Source organism: Mustela lutreola, chromosome 9 (genome assembly GCF_030435805.1).
Source record: "Mustela lutreola isolate mMusLut2 chromosome 9, mMusLut2.pri, whole genome shotgun sequence".
NCBI lineage: Eukaryota > Metazoa > Chordata > Mammalia > Carnivora > Mustelidae > Mustela > Mustela lutreola.
The window spans coordinates 29,211,362-29,229,860 of NC_081298.1; the positions used below are offsets into that span (position 1 = coordinate 29,211,362).

At 45.6% G+C, this 18,499-nt stretch overlaps 1 protein-coding gene across 3 annotated transcripts in view; it reads left to right on the forward strand.

The window, feature by feature from the left end:
- The window catches only part of PTPRA (protein tyrosine phosphatase receptor type A), a 149,011-nt gene that overhangs the window by 122,168 nt on the left and 8,344 nt on the right, over nt 1-18,499 (forward strand). For all 3 annotated transcript variants that reach the window (XM_059133780.1, XM_059133781.1, XM_059133782.1), the window contains 9 exons: nt 632-668; nt 4,665-4,762; nt 5,885-6,004; nt 6,719-6,885; nt 7,368-7,503; nt 8,200-8,349; nt 9,557-9,650; nt 9,961-10,037; nt 10,515-10,649. In XM_059133780.1, the coding sequence (XP_058989763.1) occupies nt 632-668; nt 4,665-4,762; nt 5,885-6,004; nt 6,719-6,885; nt 7,368-7,503; nt 8,200-8,349; nt 9,557-9,650; nt 9,961-10,037; nt 10,515-10,649 (1,014 nt within the window). The remainder of the gene's footprint in view (nt 1-631; nt 669-4,664; nt 4,763-5,884; nt 6,005-6,718; nt 6,886-7,367; nt 7,504-8,199; nt 8,350-9,556; nt 9,651-9,960; nt 10,038-10,514; nt 10,650-18,499) is intronic.

Here is an 18,499-nt window from a genome sequence, read left to right on the forward strand (position 1 = left end):
TAAAACAGTAAAAACTGGAAAAGAAAGATACTGCCAGTAGTTAGTTTTTCCAAGGCTCCGTATCTATTCAGTGACATTACCAGGCCCCTTTGCTTCTTGTCTTCTACTACCTGTAACGGGGAACCCAGTTGTCTAACACTAGGAACTATTCCACATACCCAAAGGCTCTTCCCCAAAGGTTTTTGGACTTGGGTAAAGGATTATCAAGTAAATAACTCCTTAAAAGAAAAGAAAAGAACCCCTTTTCCTTCCTGATGTTGGCCCAGCTTCATCCATGGAACCACCACACATGCTTCTGCCTTGGAGGGTTAGCACTGACACCTAGACTCTCAGCTGCGAAGAAGGTATCAGGAACAGTGTCTAGCCTAGGTGTTGGTATTTGGATGTTCTTACACCAGTGTTCATTAATAATTCACTTTGAGAAGACTACCTAGACCATGTGATCTTTGTAATCTTTGATTCCTGGTATCCAAAGCTAATCCTTCCGAAATTTCTAGAATGGAAATCTTGTTAATTGCCTGGACCTTTTCACAAGGGAGGCTTTGTTAACTGGGAGGTGAAAGTTCATTCCTATCCATTTTTGGTTCTCATTTTCTTTTTATCCCTCACCTCTCCCCCACCCTACCCTCAGGGCTACCAAGAAAAGAACAAATTCATTGCTGCACAAGGTAAAGTAATGATCATTTTCTACTTTCAGGCTCAACCATTAGTTCATTAGTGGGTTTTCTTTTCTTTCTTTCTTTTTTTTTTTTTTTTTTTTTTTTTTTTTTTTTTTTTTTTGGTGCAGATGCTAAATAGATTAATCAGAATGCTGTAATTTTTCTGTAATCACTATCATCTGAAAGAAATAAAATCTGCCTTGCACATTTATAACTAAGGGCCTTCATCTTGATGACAGTATCCAGGGATCCTGTTAAAGAAGTTCTTTTGTGTATGTGCATAAAAAAGACTGGAGAAGGCTACACACGCGCGCGCGCATACACACACACTTTCTCTCTCTCTCTAATGAGGTCCTCTGTCTTAGGGCCTGATGGGAACCTTAGGTGCAAGCCAGGCTTCTCAAGAGTTTGAATTTGGATTCAGTCTCCCCAGAGGGTTGGCCACCTCACAGGGTCCAGGCTGGCTCATCTCCTCCCCCTGTTGTTGGGCCTCAGCTCCTCTGTTATTTACAGAAAAGTGGTCTAGGAGCTCTCAGAGCAGGGACTTAGTGCCATTAGGTTAGATGTGCTCTGCACACATTTCCATAGCCTCAAGTTTTAGTAAGTGTCCTCCATTTTGGGATCCTAGTAAAAATATCATGTTGTTTGCTGCACTGCAAAATAATTGATGTTATTATGGTCCAGCAGAGCCCATTTATTTAGCCATTCAGCAAATGTAAATTATTGGCCATCTGTTATGTGCCAGGCACTGGCCTAGTTGATAGGGATATGTACAGGAATAAAACAGGAGATGATCCATGTCTTTTTGGGGCCCTTAGTTGGTAGAGGACAGTTTACACCAAAATTAACAGAAGTTCTGGTTAAGTGACTGTGGTGTGCTCTTCAATACAATAACCACTAGCCAACTGGGGCTATTTAAAATTAGAATTTTTAATTAACTAAAATTAGATAAAATTTATAATTTGGTTTCTCAATCATACTAGTCACATTTTAAGGCTTAATAGCTACATGTGGCTAGAGACCACCATATTAGTGCAGATATGGAACATTTTCATCATTGCAGAAAGTTCTATTGGGACGAGAACCATGGTAGAGATAAAACAGAGACAGAAGTAAAATAAGGTGGCTAAGAAAAACCTTAGCTCCCTCTTGCCCTTACAGTCTTCCACTGGGGCCTGGCCATTGCCTAACCAGGCCCTGCTTTTCTTACCCTCTGACCTTAAGTCAGGTCTACCCTCTGAAGCCCAGCTTAGCTGCCACCTGCTCAGTGATCATTCTAGCACGAGTAGCCAATGTGCAATCTCTTCCTCTCTTTATTTGCCATGGGACCTTGTTGATGCTAAAATATTTGTTGAAGTAAAGTCACCTATGATTTTCTGATAGATCTTTTCTCACACACCCCTTCCTCTTGAGCCTCTCCACAGTACTTCATGCTCCTTGAAATTCTCTGTTATTTCCTGACATTCAGTGTTGGTTTTTCTCAGTTTTCTAAATATTTCTTCTCTGGCTTTTATTCTTCCTTCTGCCTCTAAAATACAGTTTCTCCCCAAATCTGTGGATGACTATTTCCTTGAAACTCCACTCTTGTCTTTCATGGCACCATTTCTTAGTTCTGCTTCTCCATCTGCTCGTCCTTAGTCTTCATCCCAGGCGTTTGCTTTCTGAACTTGAATAATGCTAAAGATCTCCAACATTCTCTTTTTGACCCCTTCTTTTCTTCTTCTCCTCTGTATTCTCTTTGAGAGACCTCATCTAATACCCACCTCTGTTTGTCTGGCTGCTGACTCTCTTGAATTTCTGAGCTATTTTTCCTTCCTTCCTTCCTTTTTTTCTTTTTTTAAATTTTATTTATTTGAGAGGAGCACAAGAAGGGGATTGGGGCAGAGGGGGAGAGAGAAGCAGATTCCCCACTGAACAGGGTGCCCGATGTGGGACTCAATCCCAGGACCTGAGATCATGACCTGAGCCAAAGGCAAATGCTTAACTGACTGAGTGAGCCAGGCACCTCTTCAAACAACTTTTCTAACTCACCACCTGGATACCTCCACAGACTCTTCAACATCAAAAACTAAAATATGCCTTAGGGCATTGGCTGGATCAGTCAGTAGAACATGAGACTGTTGGTCTTGGGTTTGAAGGTTTGAGCCCCATGTTGGGTGTAGAGATTACTTCAAAACAAAACAAAACAAAATCAGTCTTCTTCAGCCCCCACAACTGCTTTTTTCCTGTATTCTCTAGCTATCACCATGAATGGAAGGCTGTTCATCTAATCAACCAAACCAGATTTGGGATCATCCAGATTTCCTGCCTGTTCTTTGCTCCAAAATCCGTCTTCTCTGAAACTGCCTTATCCCCATCTTTTTTTCCAGCTCTGTTGTAGTAACCTACTAATTGACCCTTAGGTCCCAACCTTGCTCCTTGCATTTCTTCCACCAGGATGGCCTTTACTGATGCAAAGTTCTTGTTAGGACTTGTGGATATCCTACAACAAATTTCTATTATTTATACAACAAGCCTTCCTTAGCCTGGCCTCTACCCCTTTAGATTCTGTTACCTGTTTTTCCCCCTCCATCTTCTACCACTCCATGTGCCCTATACTATAACCTCATTGAACTCCTTACAGTCCCTGGACACCTTGTGTTTTTTCTTGCTGCTGTCCCCAGCACTTCTGCGTGGAGCATTTCTTCTCCCTATATCCCCTTTCTAAATTCCTTTCCGCCTCATCTACCCCAGCATATGGCTTAAATGTCACCATCTCCAAGAGATTTTTCCTGACCTTGCTAGATAGTAGAACACCTCTACCTCTGTTCATCTTGTTGGCATATGTCCACCCTGTCATTATTTGTTTTTCTTATTACTATTTTTTTTTATTCTTACCAAAGGGAATACAAAGTTTAAGAAAGTCAGAAGGGTATTACAAAGCATATAAAAACAAAGTTCTCCCCCATTTCCTCTTCACTTTTTTACCCAATGCAACCATTTTTATCTCTTGATGACTTCTTATGACAGATGATAATTTATTTAATCATCTTACAGACTGTCTTATACTCAGTCATACATGCATACACATGTCCCTTTCCCCCATTTTCCCAGAAGAGTTAAATCACAATTTAGAGCTAAGATAATATTTCTTATACTGTTATTATTGTTATTATACTAATATTATATACAACTGAAGTATTACATGATGTTTTATACAGTTTTTGGTTTTCCTTTTTTCCAAATGAATACTTACCTTCTTTATCCTGTTTACTTAGTTTTTTATATTACCTAGCACTGAGTTTTTCCCCCCAGACTCTCCACTAGAAATATTTATTTCCTCTCAGTACCTTCAGAAACATGAGGCTTAATTTTTAAAATTTTTTTAATCTTACGATTCTTCTAGAACCTTATTTCTTCAGTTCCATTCTGGATTGGTTGCCCTCTATCCTCTGTCATCTTGAGCCTTTCCTTCACCAACACCCAGGGAATTCCATTAGCCTCTATCCTGTTAGATCCCATTTCTTTCTCTTTGTTTGCACTCTCATTTTGTTTAGAAATCTCCCAGCAGCATTTTGGAAAAGACTGTATGGCAGTAAATTTTAAATTCTAGCCTGAGCAAGCCACCTAGCATTTCTGTGGCTAACAACACCTACCTTAGAGCATGATAGGAAGGAGTAAATGAGATATAAAGCACTTAGCTCATTGGCTGACCAAAAACATAGGTATTTAGTGAGCAGTTAGGATTTCTAATCCTCATCTATAATATCCTTGAGAGGCATTATTTGTGTTCTCTTTACATTTTCACAGCCTCCCAGCCCCCTTCATTTCCTGGTAAAGTGCTTGACACATACAGGGTGGATGGGAAATGTTCACTTAGTAGGTGGATGAATAGATGGATTGGATATTTAGCTGAGAACATGTGGACATAGGCTTCCAAAAGTCAGGAATGAATGTTCCCAATTTCCCAGCAGATTTCTTCCCCTTGGTGTGTGCTCTCCTCATCTTTGCTATTGACTACTTTAGGACCAAAAGAAGAAACAGTGAATGATTTTTGGAGGATGATCTGGGAACAAAACACAGCCACCATTGTCATGGTGACCAACCTGAAGGAGAGAAAGGAGGTGAGTGAAGAAATTAGATAGGCATGACCAGCAGAGGAACTCCTGTTTGAGCCTGGGGTGTCCCTCTTTTGTGCTTCCTTTGTGGCTTCTGTGCCAGTCATCCAGACAGAACCCAGACCAGTGCACTTCCTAGACTTTCTTTGGGCCTGGAGGTCTCAGATGAACCTCAGGGGTGCGCCGAGGGCACCTTCCCCATGCCTGATAGTCAGGCAACTCACTGTGGTTTCAAAATAACCTAGAAGAAAGACTTGGGCCATTTGCCAAGGAAAAGCTACAGAGGAGCTTTTTTCCCTGGGCCTCTCCAATCCCTCATTCTCGTGGTTTCCTGTACCTCCTCGGAGTCAGCAGAGGGAGCTGTATAAACTGAGACCCTGTGGGGTGCAAGGGGGAATCTGAGGCCCTGGCCTGATCTTTGTGCAAGCAGCTTTCTGACTGGTCCTTTTCTTTTCTTTCGTGCTCTGGCCACCAAGTTTGTGCCTGGCCAGCCCTATCACTGTGTCACGGCCAGAACCAGTCTTGAGCTCTGGATCAAGCTCCAGAGAAGAACCCCCATTCATGACAGTCTTTTTTCCAAATGGCCCTTAAGTTCCCTTGATGCCCACCGTGGGGTGTTGGATATGTTGATCAGCAGTTCTGCAGTGCTTAGAAGGGATAGTACTAGGGCTGTGCTATAGGTTCATTTCCTCCTACCTGACCTCTTACTCTCAGGAGCTGTTCGGGTCCCAGAGAAGGCATCATCCCGCCTTGGTAAGCCCCTCAGCAGGTTGCTAGTTCCAGGGGAACAGACAGGCCTGTCCCTAGATCATAACCTAGGTATTGTGGAAGGGCATATTTTGTAGTAAAATAATGCCCATTTTGACCTGAACTAAGGGAACAGGAGTGGGAAAGAAGGAGTATAGGGCTGGGGCTATGTAAAGGTCAAGAGATACTGCTGAACAGGATGGAAGCTGAGAAACTTGAAAAAAGAACAGTAAAATAAGTCTGCAGGGACCAAGGTGAGAGAAGAGGCCTTCTCTGGGGACTTCTACCTGGGCTTTTGTGGTCATTTCCTTCAGGTTCTACATGTCTGCTGGGGGCGGGAGGTCTGAGGTCATCAGGGGATGCATGTCTGTTCCTTTCCAGTGTAAGTGTGCCCAGTACTGGCCAGACCAAGGCTGCTGGACCTACGGGAATATTCGTGTGTCAGTGGAGGATGTGACTGTCCTGGTGGACTACACAGTGCGGAAGTTCTGCATTCAGCAGGTACTGTCTCCTGCCTCCTTTCTCTGCTAACTACTGGGAAGGTCAAACAGACTGGGTTACCCCTCTCTTACTCAGGTCAGGAATCACTGAGTGTGAGGTCTGTTTGGGCTCTGAAACCAGACATCTGGGCTCTTAGGGAATTCTGTCAAAGCCAAGGGAGGAGCATTTTCATGACCGGGAGAAAAACGTGTTATTGAAATAGTGTTTCATCATTGTAGTTATGAACCAAGTGTCTCTCAGATGTGGTATAATCTTCTGGCTACTCGCCTTCTCGTACTCCGAAGGATCTTGACATCAGGGATGTGGTGGCCCCTGCTCTTGGTCCTCCTTGAGTGACCCTGGAAGCTTGAGCAAAGTTTGCCTTTAGCTAAGGGGCACAGTAGTGCTGTGAAAAGAGGGCTTACCAAGAGTCAGGAGACCTGCATTTTAGTTCTGACATTGCTGTTAATTAGTTCTGAGACCTTGACAGGGTCACTTCTCTGAGTTTCACGTTTCACATCTGTCAGCTGAGAATAATTGTGAGAGCCCTGCCTTACCCCATGGGGTTCCTGGGAAGAGATCCTTTCTCCATAGTTAACTATTCTTTGGATAGACTCTCACTTTCCCATTGTCACTGACAACCACAGCTGGCCCTGGCTTTTAAGCTTCCCTACCCCTGGCACTGCCCTGCCCCAGGTTATCAGGGCCCACACACAGGATCTCCTCACTCCACAGGTGGGCGACGTGACCAACAGGAAGCCACAGCGCCTCATCACTCAGTTCCACTTTACCAGCTGGCCAGACTTTGGGGTGCCTTTCACCCCTATCGGAATGCTCAAGTTTCTCAAGAAGGTGAAAGCCTGTAACCCTCAGTATGCAGGGGCCATCGTGGTCCACTGCAGGTCAGTGTGGCTGACCCTTGGCTTCCCGCTTATACCATATTCTGTGCCCGTGGTCAGAGCAAAGGAAAACACGGGGGCCCTGGCTGATGAGAGGAGGCTGACACAGAGCAGATAAGCTGTTAGGGTCCTGGGGCAGCAGCCAGACTCAAGTTTTGGTGCTGGGATAGACCATATGAGGAAAGAGGGAAGGGCAGTCCTCCAAGACTGGGGGTGGGGAGACCACTGCTATGAAGCCAGAAAGTTAGATTGAGTGTGTTTTGTGTGCTTGGTGCTTTCACACCTTTCTAAGTGTCAGGATTCCCTGGTCCTGATAACCAAAGGTATAGTGGGGTTGTTGGCTCCATCAGTCTTCCAGCTATTCCCCATTCAGAATTAGAATGTACTGGCCTGAAGAAAGAGTCCTGGCCTCTACTACCCCCTCCCTGTATGCTTCCACAAGGCATGCTGGCCATCCTAGTAACATCCCTGCTCTCTGGCTGCAGTGCGGGTGTAGGGCGTACAGGTACCTTTGTTGTCATTGATGCCATGCTGGACATGATGCATACAGAGCGGAAAGTGGACGTCTATGGCTTTGTGAGCCGGATCCGGGCCCAGCGCTGCCAGATGGTGCAAACAGACGTGAGTGATTTGTGGGTAAGGTGGGCAGAGGGCATTCCAGGACCAAAACACCTACTAGCATCATGGATTACTCAGCCTCCTGGGTTATTGTAAATGATCATCATGCAATGTGATGAAGGACCCTTATAAACTATGTCTTAAAGGAGACATGGAGCACGGGGGAGTCGGAAAGGCATGTGTCATATGCACTAGACTCTGTGGATGAGGAACAGGTCCTACAAGCACGCATGCAGGCAGCTGAGAGAACCAGTGCCCACAGAATTGTGACTCAGCTTAGCCATGTCCAGGAGCAGCAGTAGGATCAGCTCGGTGGTTGGTACATGGGGTTCAAAGGGCACAGCACTGGGAGGGAGGCTGGCCCAGGTTTCGTATGTCACCAGGCTCTGACAGCCCTTCAGACTGTTCAGTCTGTGCTGTCAGAATGAGCAGGAGTTGGGTTTGTCCTTCCCTCTAGTCTTGCACTCTAGGAGGCTGCCAGAGTAGGACCCTCCCTCCCAAGTTAAGCACACCCCTCAACCCAGGGTTTCGTGCATTTGAAGTCCTGCCTCCACTGAACCAGAAAACGAGTGAATAATTTTATACCTGCTAGGGTCAAAGGAGAAGTGGACTTGAGTGATTTGGGGGTGGGAGGCGGTCATCTGGCACCACAGAGACATGTTGTGTATAACTGGCAACTTGGGCATCATGGCATTTCAGATGCAGTATGTTTTCATATACCAAGCCCTTCTGGAGCATTATCTCTATGGAGATACAGAACTAGAGGTGACCTCTCTAGAAACACATCTGCAGAAAATTTACAACAAAATTCCAGGGACCAGCAACAATGGATTAGAGGAGGAATTTAAGGTGAGTTGGAGCTGAACTCCCTCTTTCAGACTGAAGGATCTATGTGCTCTGGGGAATATGGAATGCCTGGCTTTTAGAGATTTAGCAACAAATGGGGAATCCCCTTGTAAGATATGTATGTGGTTAAAGCAGTGGGTTTCTTTTCTTTTATTCATAGCTTAGTAATTTTCAACCCGTCCTGCATGTTAGAATCACTTGGGTTTTGTTAGGAGGAAAGAAGAAAAAACAAAACAAAACAATCTGGCAGTGGTATTTTGTTTAAGTCCCCCAGCCCACTTCCCCCTGCCAACAGGCATATTATTGTATGTATTATAGTGTACAGCAGCAGTAGACCTTTTGTGTAAGGACCAGACAGTAGAAATTTTAGGCTTTACAGGCAGTATAGTCTGTCTCTTTTGCAACTGCTCAACACTGTTGCTGTAGCACCAGGGCAGCCAGAGTTGCTACATAAACAAGTGAGCCTGGCTGTGTTTCCATGACTGTGTTTTTTTATAGGTAGCAGGCCAGATATGGCCCATGGACCATAGGTTGTTGACCTCTGCTGTCAACCATTAGATAGTGGTTCACACTGACGAGTATGTCACACTCATGTCAACATAACTGTTCCCAGAAGAAGAGATTCTGAGTTGCAGTGGGAAGGATCACATCCCTTAAAGTAGTTCTTCTCTAACTAGAATGTGCACACAGATTACTGTAGGATCCCGTTAAGATGCAGGTTCTGATTTGCCAGGGAGAAAGGGAGTTAGGGCCTGAGATTCTGCATTTCTAATGCCATGAGACTGTTGCTGGTTCATGGGCTACACTTTAAGTAGCAAGGATCAAGAAGGAACCTCAGAATCAGGAGAAGGGAGCATGTGCATTTGAATAAGGTTTTCGAATGAGTCTGAGACAGCCTCTGGAGTGGAGGCAGGCTCACGCCCTCTTATGAAGCCAGGATCCTTACTCCAGGATCATCAAGTTCTAGCTCCAGGGAGTCCCAGAAGGGTCCACAAGGAGTCCGCAAGGCAGTGTTTCCCAAACACTCTTGGCTTGTTCGCTGAACTTGTGATAGAAGAAATGGTGTTCCAGAAAGAACATGTGGAAGTGGAGGTCAGGGCTCCAAGGAGGAGCAGTTTGCAGCCGGAGTAGCCTGAAGATGCAGGTCTGACAGGCATCATCTTGCCAAGTTACAGAGATGAGGAATGTTTCCCCTTCCTTCCCAAATTAGAAGTTAACTTCAATCAAAATCCAGAATGACAAGATGCGGACTGGAAACCTTCCAGCCAACATGAAGAAGAACCGAGTTCTACAGATCATTCCATGTAAGAGTCCTCTCTCCACTCCAAAGTCTTAGTGCCCCATCCCTCCTTCCACTTCTCAGCTTGGAGACCAGAATTAGAGTATTGCCTCTTTTTGCTCTTAGATTTTTAGTGGCTTCTGGAAATTTAAAAGAACAAAACAAAACAAAAAAACATGAAGGCCAAAAGGTTTCTCCCTCCTGGCCTGGGTACTGGCATGTTATTGCCCAGCTGGGATTATACCTCCCCAGGGCCTGGGTGGGAGGGAAAGATTGAAAGAGAGGTAGGAGAGGGCAGGTGCCATCGGGGAGCCACAGCTTCTGTCCTTCTGCAGATGAATTCAACAGAGTGATCATTCCAGTTAAGAGGGGTGAGGAGAACACGGACTACGTGAATGCATCCTTCATTGATGTAAGTGGTGGCTGTGTCCCAGAGCTCCCCACCCTCCATGGAAATCTGGCTGGGCCTTGCAGTGCCATCCTCCCAGTGCTTGGGAGGATTGTGCTTTTGTCAGTCATGAAATGTAGAACCAATACCTAGCCTGCACACTAGGTGTGTCAGGCTCCTGAGAGCAGAAAGTGGTGAAGCAAACGGGGCAGACACCACAGTAATAACTGGAGGAAAAAGTTCATAGCACAGACCACAGCCAAGGACTGAAAGCCTCTGCTTTTTCCCATTCTTGTTCTCTTCATCCTAGCTCCAGCCCCCCTTTCCCTCACCCTCATAGGAGGAGACCAGCATTTCAGACAAGGTTTGGTCCTTAGCCAAAGGGGAGTTCTGCCTGGGATGAGTTTGCCTCCAAGCAGCCCCATCCCATTTTAGTGGCCTTCTTCGCTAGCCCTTCCCTATTAAGCCACCTTACTCCTACCATGGACCTGGTCTGTATAGGGCTACCGGCAGAAGGACTCCTACATCGCCAGCCAGGGTCCTCTTCTCCACACCATTGAGGACTTCTGGCGAATGATCTGGGAGTGGAAATCCTGCTCTATCGTGATGCTAACAGAACTGGAGGAGAGAGGCCAGGTGAGTTCAATGACGTCCCGGGCTGTGGGAGACAGAGAGCACAGGAATAGGGGTGGAGGGGAGCTGTGTTTGGCTTAAACTGTCCAAAAAGCCATATCCAGGCAGTTGATCTGAGCTATCATGAGCTTCTCTCAGTATTGGAAGAGCAGTGTGGTCTGCGACCCCATACAGTTCCTGCCTCTTAACTTCTCTCCTAAATATGGTTGCCTGCAGCCTAGCTTTGTGCTAGCCTCCTCCTCTCACCCCCAGACAGGGCAGAGCTAGTGAATGAGGGATACAGCGCCAGACCAAGGATCTGATGTGGAACTTCTGAGTGTCTGTAAAAAGAAGTTGCCTTCCAGGCCAGAAGAATGAACTAGAGAACTGTGGGAAGATGATTTGCCTCTTTGCAGACTACAGAAAAACAGTAGAACCTGAGAAATAATAGAAATAATAGAAGAAATGCAAAAGCTGACATTAATAATAGAAATAATAGAAGAAATATATAAGCTGACATTCAATAACAAGGAAATCTTTTAAAGAAAACATCCTCAGGGCATCTGGGTGCCTCAGTGGGTTAAGCCTCTGCCTTCTGCTCAGGTCATGGTCTCAGGGTCCTGGGATCGAGCCCCACATCGGGCTCTCTGCTCAGCAGGGAGCTTCCCTCTGCTCAGCAGCTCTCTTCCCCCCCCCCCTGCCTGCCTCTCTGCCTACTTGTGATCTCTTGTCTTTCTGTCAAATAAATAAATAAAATCTTTTTAAAAAAAAAAAAAAAAGCTAACTCTTGAAAAGAAAACATCCTCAAATCAGTTTAAAAGTAGAATTGAATGGTAACTCAGAATGTAACAGACCTTAGAGGCCCCCTTGGGTCATCCCCCCCCACCCACCCCCCAGTGTGGGGGATCTGCTGTTCCCGAGTCATAGTCACAGAGCCTCTACTGAGCACTTTCCATCTCAGGGGTCACTCTTTCTCTGCCTGCCTCCTGCCCACCCCTCCTCGCTGATGCTAGGTATCCCAGTCTGTGTTCACACAGTGTTTATGATCGCCCAGTGCAGTAAACGGGCACTTCATTGTGCCTGGTGTGTGACTTAACAGAGATCAGAATTGAGAGAAGGAGCCTGGAGAAACCAGCAAGGGCCTGGTGATAAAGGTCTTTCTGAGCTGTAGTGAAGGGTTTGGACTTCACAGAGCAATTTCAGAGCCTTTGACAATATCAGCTTTGTGTTTTTTTGAAAGTCCCTCTCGCTCAGGGAGGAGGGCAGATGAAAAATGAGCACAGCACAACAGCACAAGGAGAAAGAAGGCTATGACGGTACTGCTGATGGCCGGGACTTAGTACAGATGGTGACAAAGGGTCTGTCCCAAAAGATAGTGAAAGCAGGGTGAAGAATTAAGGATGGCACCCACTTAGGACTCGCTGAATTTACAACCAGTTAAAAAAATGACTAAGTATATTTTATGCTAGTTGTTATTAGCTACACCTTCCCCATTCTGTACTTGCACAGTTTGTTTATTTTAACTTTGATACAGCTTTATTCATATTTGCACACTCTGATATTCTGTATGTCAGGATTTTTTTTTTCCAGTTTTAATCACTTAACTCATGAGCTATTCCTTCCAGATTTCTCTCATGTCCCTCATCAACAGACATACTTCAGAGGTCTTCATCTGTCATTGATAACAGTACTGATGAGGTGAAAGGTTTGGGGCACAGTTCCTGGCGTTGCAGTTGGGCAATGAGCTACTACGCTATCAGGAGCTGGGTGTGTGTTTCCTGGCCCTCTCTAATAAGCCAGGATGGAAGGTACAGAGGAGCCTTGGACCTGCATTATCCCCACACTGCCCATCTCCAAGATCTGTGACACGCAAGCCCATATTGCAGGGAGAAGCACTGGGATAACAAGCACAAGTATCATCTCTCAACCCACTGTCCCGCAATAAAATGTGGCCACTGAATACGTCAGACTTCAGCCCTTCCATCCTTGAAGGAAACCTAGTGAGAGTTAAGGATGGAGATGGGGAAAAGAGCCACGTGCATACAGTATCCCACGCCCTGATGAAGCCTGCAGTCCCCTCTACCTACCACTCTGCCTTATTTCCTCTCTGCGGGGCCTGTGAAATAGGCAGCAGCTCTTGCCCTTAGAAGCTTCTGAAATGAATCAGAACAGGACATTAATGACATTCTCTATAAGGCCTCACTGCCCCCTAAGACAGGATTTCCCTTCCTGTTCCATCTCCCATTCGTCTTATCAAGTATAGCCTCCAGAGATACTAACAGGAACCTAAAGGATCCAGTGAAAGCTATCTACATTTACACAACATGACACCACTACTCCCTACACCTGGTTTTAAAGTCCCAAGGAAAATGTCTTAATCCTAAATTGTCAATTTTATATACATTAAAATCCCGAAAGAATTAAAACTTAAAATCCTCTTTTCTCCCTGTTTCTTTCCCCCACCTCCTTCCTGCTCCATCTTAACCAGAGGGGTCCACCAACATGCTTGGTAAGGCCTGTTCCCGCAATAGCTTAGGTTGGACCATTCATCCGAGTGGGCAGAGCAGTTCTAGCAGTTTCTGCATGGGGTCAGCCCCACCCAGTGTTGTGTTCCACTTATCCAGAATCAGTAGAATGAGATTGCATCAGATCCCTGTCACAAAGCTCTGTGTCCTTATCACTGTTGTCAGCCTCGGGATTGTGAAAGACACTAGGTGCTATCTAGGAGGAGGAGGGTAAAGGCAGCAGGAGCAAAGACACAAAAGCTTCTCTTGCAGCTTCTTTAGGATATCGTTATCTAGAATCTGTAACTTGAAAACATAAATCTGAGGTTAAAGTCCCATTCCCAAGTATTCTGCTACTGGATTGAGCACTTATTCCCATCTCCCACCCTGAGCTACTGAAGATTTTAACACCTGGCTTATTGCCCCTTGGCAGCCCCTATGCCTGCCTCTGCTCTTGAAGGGTTAAGTATCCATCGAGGTGGTCTTTCAGTCTCTTGGCTATCTCAGCTACCCACTCAAATCAAGTCATTGCCCATATCTGTGCTGCCTTTGGGCTCTCAGCACCAGGCACCCTGCATCCTGCCCTGCTTCACCATCTGGCAAGTATCCACCTCACTACTTCCCATCTCTTACTCCATAGTTTTTATCTTCACCAGGTCTCTAGCTGTGCCCAGGGTCCAAGGGCTCAAGAGCTCCAGGGCTCCCAAACAGGCCCAGTTCAGCCACTTCCCACTGACAATACAAAGGCAGAGAGCCCAGCAGAGGTGAAACAAGAGAGGAATTTATTTCAGTGAGGCCAGCACTGAGTCCAAGACAGTGGACTAACATCTCAGAGACTGTGTCCAAAGTGCAGAAAATAGTTCTAGGTTCATTTAAGGAAGTTGTGGGATAAAGGTCAGTGGGTACACGCAGGTGGGCAGAACGGTCAGGTTGATCACTGTCTTGGGGTCAGTCCAGTCATGTGGAGTCTTTCTGAGGCCAGGGCAGTCATCATTGCTTGAGGGTTCCCATCCCTAGATGCTTTGCCAGCCAGGTCTTTTGCCTGAATTAAGAGAGAAGCTGGAGAGAAAAACTTAATCAGAAAATATAGACTGAGGTGAAAGTGGAGGTGGTTGAAGTCCTCTTTCAGAGCCATGGACTCCTCCACTTCCTCAGCCCCGACTCCCCTCGTGTTCTTACCTTCCTCCTTACTCTCTCTAGAGTTTTTGTGACTTATCATTATTATAATCCTTTCCTGCTAACCTTTGTTATTCTCTCCTAGTCTTTTATTTTCTTGGCACCTTATCTCACAATCTGGCTCCTCCTCTGTGACCTCTAATCACTGAAGTGCCCTAGCCTCTGTAGTTAACACAGTTTCCCTTGAGGACCTCATGTAGTCCTGCGGCTTGGAATGCTATTTATATGCTGGAGGTTCCCAAATCTGTGTCAACTTCCCAGTTGTGGACTGGTGTACCCCTGTGCCCACTGGATATCTTCACATGACTGTTAAGGATCTCGAACTCCACCTGGCCCGGATGAAACATGATTTCCTCCTTCCCAGTACTACTCCGAGCTCTTACCATCTCAGTAAGTGGTCCAGCCTTCTGCCCAGTTGTTCATGTCAGAAGTCTAGTAGTTACCTTCATCACTCCCCTTTCTTTGGTTCCCACATCAGTGAGGCCTAACATATGTTGAGTGTGTCCACCTCTCTCCAGCACAGCTGTGGGCACCTCCTCCAAACCATCGTCTGCTCACCTAAACCACTCAGTAGCTTGACAGCCCCACTTCCACTCTTGCTCACTTTTAGTCACTTCCCATGGCAGCCAGAGATCATTTCAAAAATATAATTCTAACTGTGGTCACTCCTTAAACTCTTCTTTGGGCTTCCTGAGATCGTGAGGGAAAATTTACCCAGCATACAAAATTCAGGAGCCTTTCAGAAATGTTGACATCTAGTCCCAAGACTTGAATTGGGTCCTTCTTTCTCATAGTTTCACTTGCTTAATTTAATTCTCCTGGTTTCCATTTTCCCTTGTTCCCTTCTGCCATCTAGCTGCTAAGTGGGGCATGGCTGCTGAGATGGGTCATAGCCTACTCCTTGACAGGAGGTTCTGTATATGTCACTGCTTTGTGTTCTGCCCAAGCCTGGTCTCCGCTCTGTGCTCTCAGGTCTCCCTCTTCAGCAGGATCCCCGGGCCTGCATAGCTCTGGGCATCAGTAGGTGCAGCCACTGCTGGCCCCTGCTCTGGATTCCTCGGGCCCGTGTTCTGCTATTTAAGGAACAGGGTTCCTCACCTTTGGCTCAGAGGAGCGTCTCTAAACTGACTCTACTCTTGCTGAGTATTCCAAAACCTCCCTCAAAACCTTGCCTTCCAGCAACTTAACTCAGCCTCCTGAACTAGTGCTGCTTTAGGCCCCACTCTTTCTGCCATCGCCCTCCCCACAGCCATGAGAGGCACCTCTGGACTGCCATTTCCCTTAGTTGTTGCCTTTTTGTCTTAAATAGCTGGCTTTGTTTTTAAGTCCAGCTTGCCTCCTCTGTTTGTATTGTGCCCACTCGGAGAGCCAAATTAAATAAACCCTGTAACCTTCGCCTGGCTGAGTGTAATGAGTTGCTGCCATTGGTCCAACATTTGTGATTGTCTTATGTGGCTTCTCTGGTATATCATCTCTTAAACCCTTAACCTGGGGCGCCTGGGTGGCTCAGTCAGTTAAGTGTCTGCCTTCTGCTCAGCTCATGAGCTCAGAGTCCTCAGATCAAACGGCACATCGGGCTCCCTGCTCAGCTGAGAACCTGCTTCTCCCTCTCCCTCAGCTTCCTCCCTCGTGCTCATGCTTGCTTGTTCTCATAAGTGTTCTCTCTCTCTCCCCAGTAAATAAATAAATAAAATCTTTTTGAAAAAAATCCTAATCCTGTAAATTTACCAGGCTTGTCTTCTTACCTATTCACCTACAAAACTGTGTCACCTTGAAACTCACTCTGGCATTAATCTAACCTCTTGGTTGGTCCCAACCATGTGTAGTCACCTTTGAGAGTTGTCCCCATTAAACTAACCACAGCAAGTTCCCTGTTTGCTTTTACTGTTGACTGATTCCCGATCCACAATTGTTTGTTTGTTTGTTTTAAGATTTTATTTATTTATTTATTTATTTGTCAGAGAGAGAGAGAGAGAGCAAGCGAGAGCGCACAAGCAACAGGGAAAGAAGCAGGCTCCCTGCAGAGCAAGGAGCTCGATGTGGGATTCGATTCCAGGAGCCTGGGATCATGACCTGAGCCGAAGGCAGAGGCTTAATCGACTGAGCCACCGGGGCGTACCTCCCTGTCCACAGTTTTAAGAGAGGACTCTCTTAATAGTTCCCTAATGCTGTATCACTGGTGGCTTTCTTCCAGTCAGCCCCTTTTCTTTGTTGTGCCTCACCACCAAAACTAGGGTCTCAGATACCTGAAAGCCATAAAGTGGGGGACCATATTATTTCTTTTTCTAGTGTGATAGCGTCATAGCGTGATTCTAGCTCATACACACTCCACTTCTCTCAAGTCCATTTGGAGCTCAGCACTTGTAATGGTTTTAAAGTCCCACTCTTCAGTCCTGGCTGATAAACTGTGTGAGGGCAGTATTGGGAGGGAACTCTGGTAGCAAAATTCATTCCACCCACCAGTGCCCTAAAAATCAACATAATCTCTGTTTAAGAGCCTTAGAGTTTGTTTTAAAGCTGTTCTAGTTGAGGAGAGCACCTGGAGCCCCAACCCTCAGCATCCCCAGGACTCCAAGTGGGTATATGTAGAAAAGATTGGTCTGTTACATTTCCCTGCCCCACCACTTTGATAATTCTGTTTTAAAATGACCTCAGTGTCATTTATAAGGGGGTAATGAATCATCACACATATGAAAAGCAAGAAGAGTCACTAAAATGGACCTTTAATAATGATTTTATTTGGACTAAGAGACTATCTGTGATTTTAGTTTTTCTACTTTTTGTAAGTTTCCCGGTGAATGTGAAATACCTTTATGATTGAGGATTTTAAAATTGCCAATAGTGAAATATTGAAGATCTTCCCCGAAATGCTCCAAAGAAATGGACAGTATAACTGTATTGTTTTATTTATGTTCATATAGCCTGACTGGTTCTGCAAACATTGAACAAATTCAGTTAGCAGCAACTGAGAGCCTGCTACGTGTGGGTGGTGTGCAAGGTGTAGGGAGACAAAGATAAAAAAGTGGCAGCTTCTGCCCATACATAGTTATAGAGGAGATTGAACCAGATGCCAGCAAAGACAGGCTGTAACCCATCTCCTACTCACTCACGAAGACAGAAATGTGGGTGCCATTGCAGATTCAGAAGATCAAGAGGAGAGGGATGGAAGATACTATGGCCTGGGCTCTAGTAAAGTACCATGGCTGGGTGGCAGGGTCAGTGGGGTTCGGTTTTTCTGGATTAGTAGTCTGACATATGTAAGCATTTCTAAGAGGTAGAAACACCCAAAGGGGGCAAAGGAGGGGAGAAAAGGAACTGGAACAAAGACATCCACTTCTCTCCCTCTTAAATGTTGGACACAGCAGAGGTGATGGTCAGAGCTCTTCAGATGTCCTGTCATGTGTGGCAACTTAGACTGTAGCTAAGTTAACAGCAAAAGGTTAAATGATTATGTCAATACAAGAATTAAGTTTTTAAATATACAGTTGACTCTTGAACAACATGGGGGTTGGGGGCATGGACTGCCAGCCCCCGCTTTCTACGGTGTAGTCAGAAATCTGCATATATCACAGGGATGAAAGCTGCAGCGTAGGGAATATAGTGGAATGTTAATACTGTTCTGTGGTCACAAACTAAATAAAGTCTTCCTCAACCAAGAAAACCTCTCCACAAGGTGGAAAAAAAAAAAAAAAAATACTGTTCTGTGGTGACAGATGGTAGCTGCGCTGGTGGTGAGCACAGTATAACGTATAGACTTGTAGAATTACTGTACTGTATATCTGAAACATATGTAACATTGTGTGTCAACTGTAATTTTAAAAAAAATCTGTGTGGGGGCGCCTGGTGGCTCAGTCAGTTGTCTGCCTTCAGCTTGGGTCATGATCCTGGGATCCTGAGGTAGAGCTCCACATCAGGCTCGTTGCCCAGTGGGGAGTCTGTTTCTCTCTCTCCCACAACCCCTGCTTGTGTTCTGCCTCTCTCTCTTTCTCTCTCAAATAAATAAACCTTTAAGATTTATTTATAAATCAATAAATCTTAAAGATTTATTTGACAGAGATCACAAGTAGGCAGAGAGGGAGGCGGGGGGGGCGGGGGAATCAGGCTCCCTGAGAGAGGCTGATGCGGGGCTTGATTCCAGGACCCTGGGACCATTACCGAGCCAAAGGCAGAGGCTTTAACCCACTGAGCCACCCA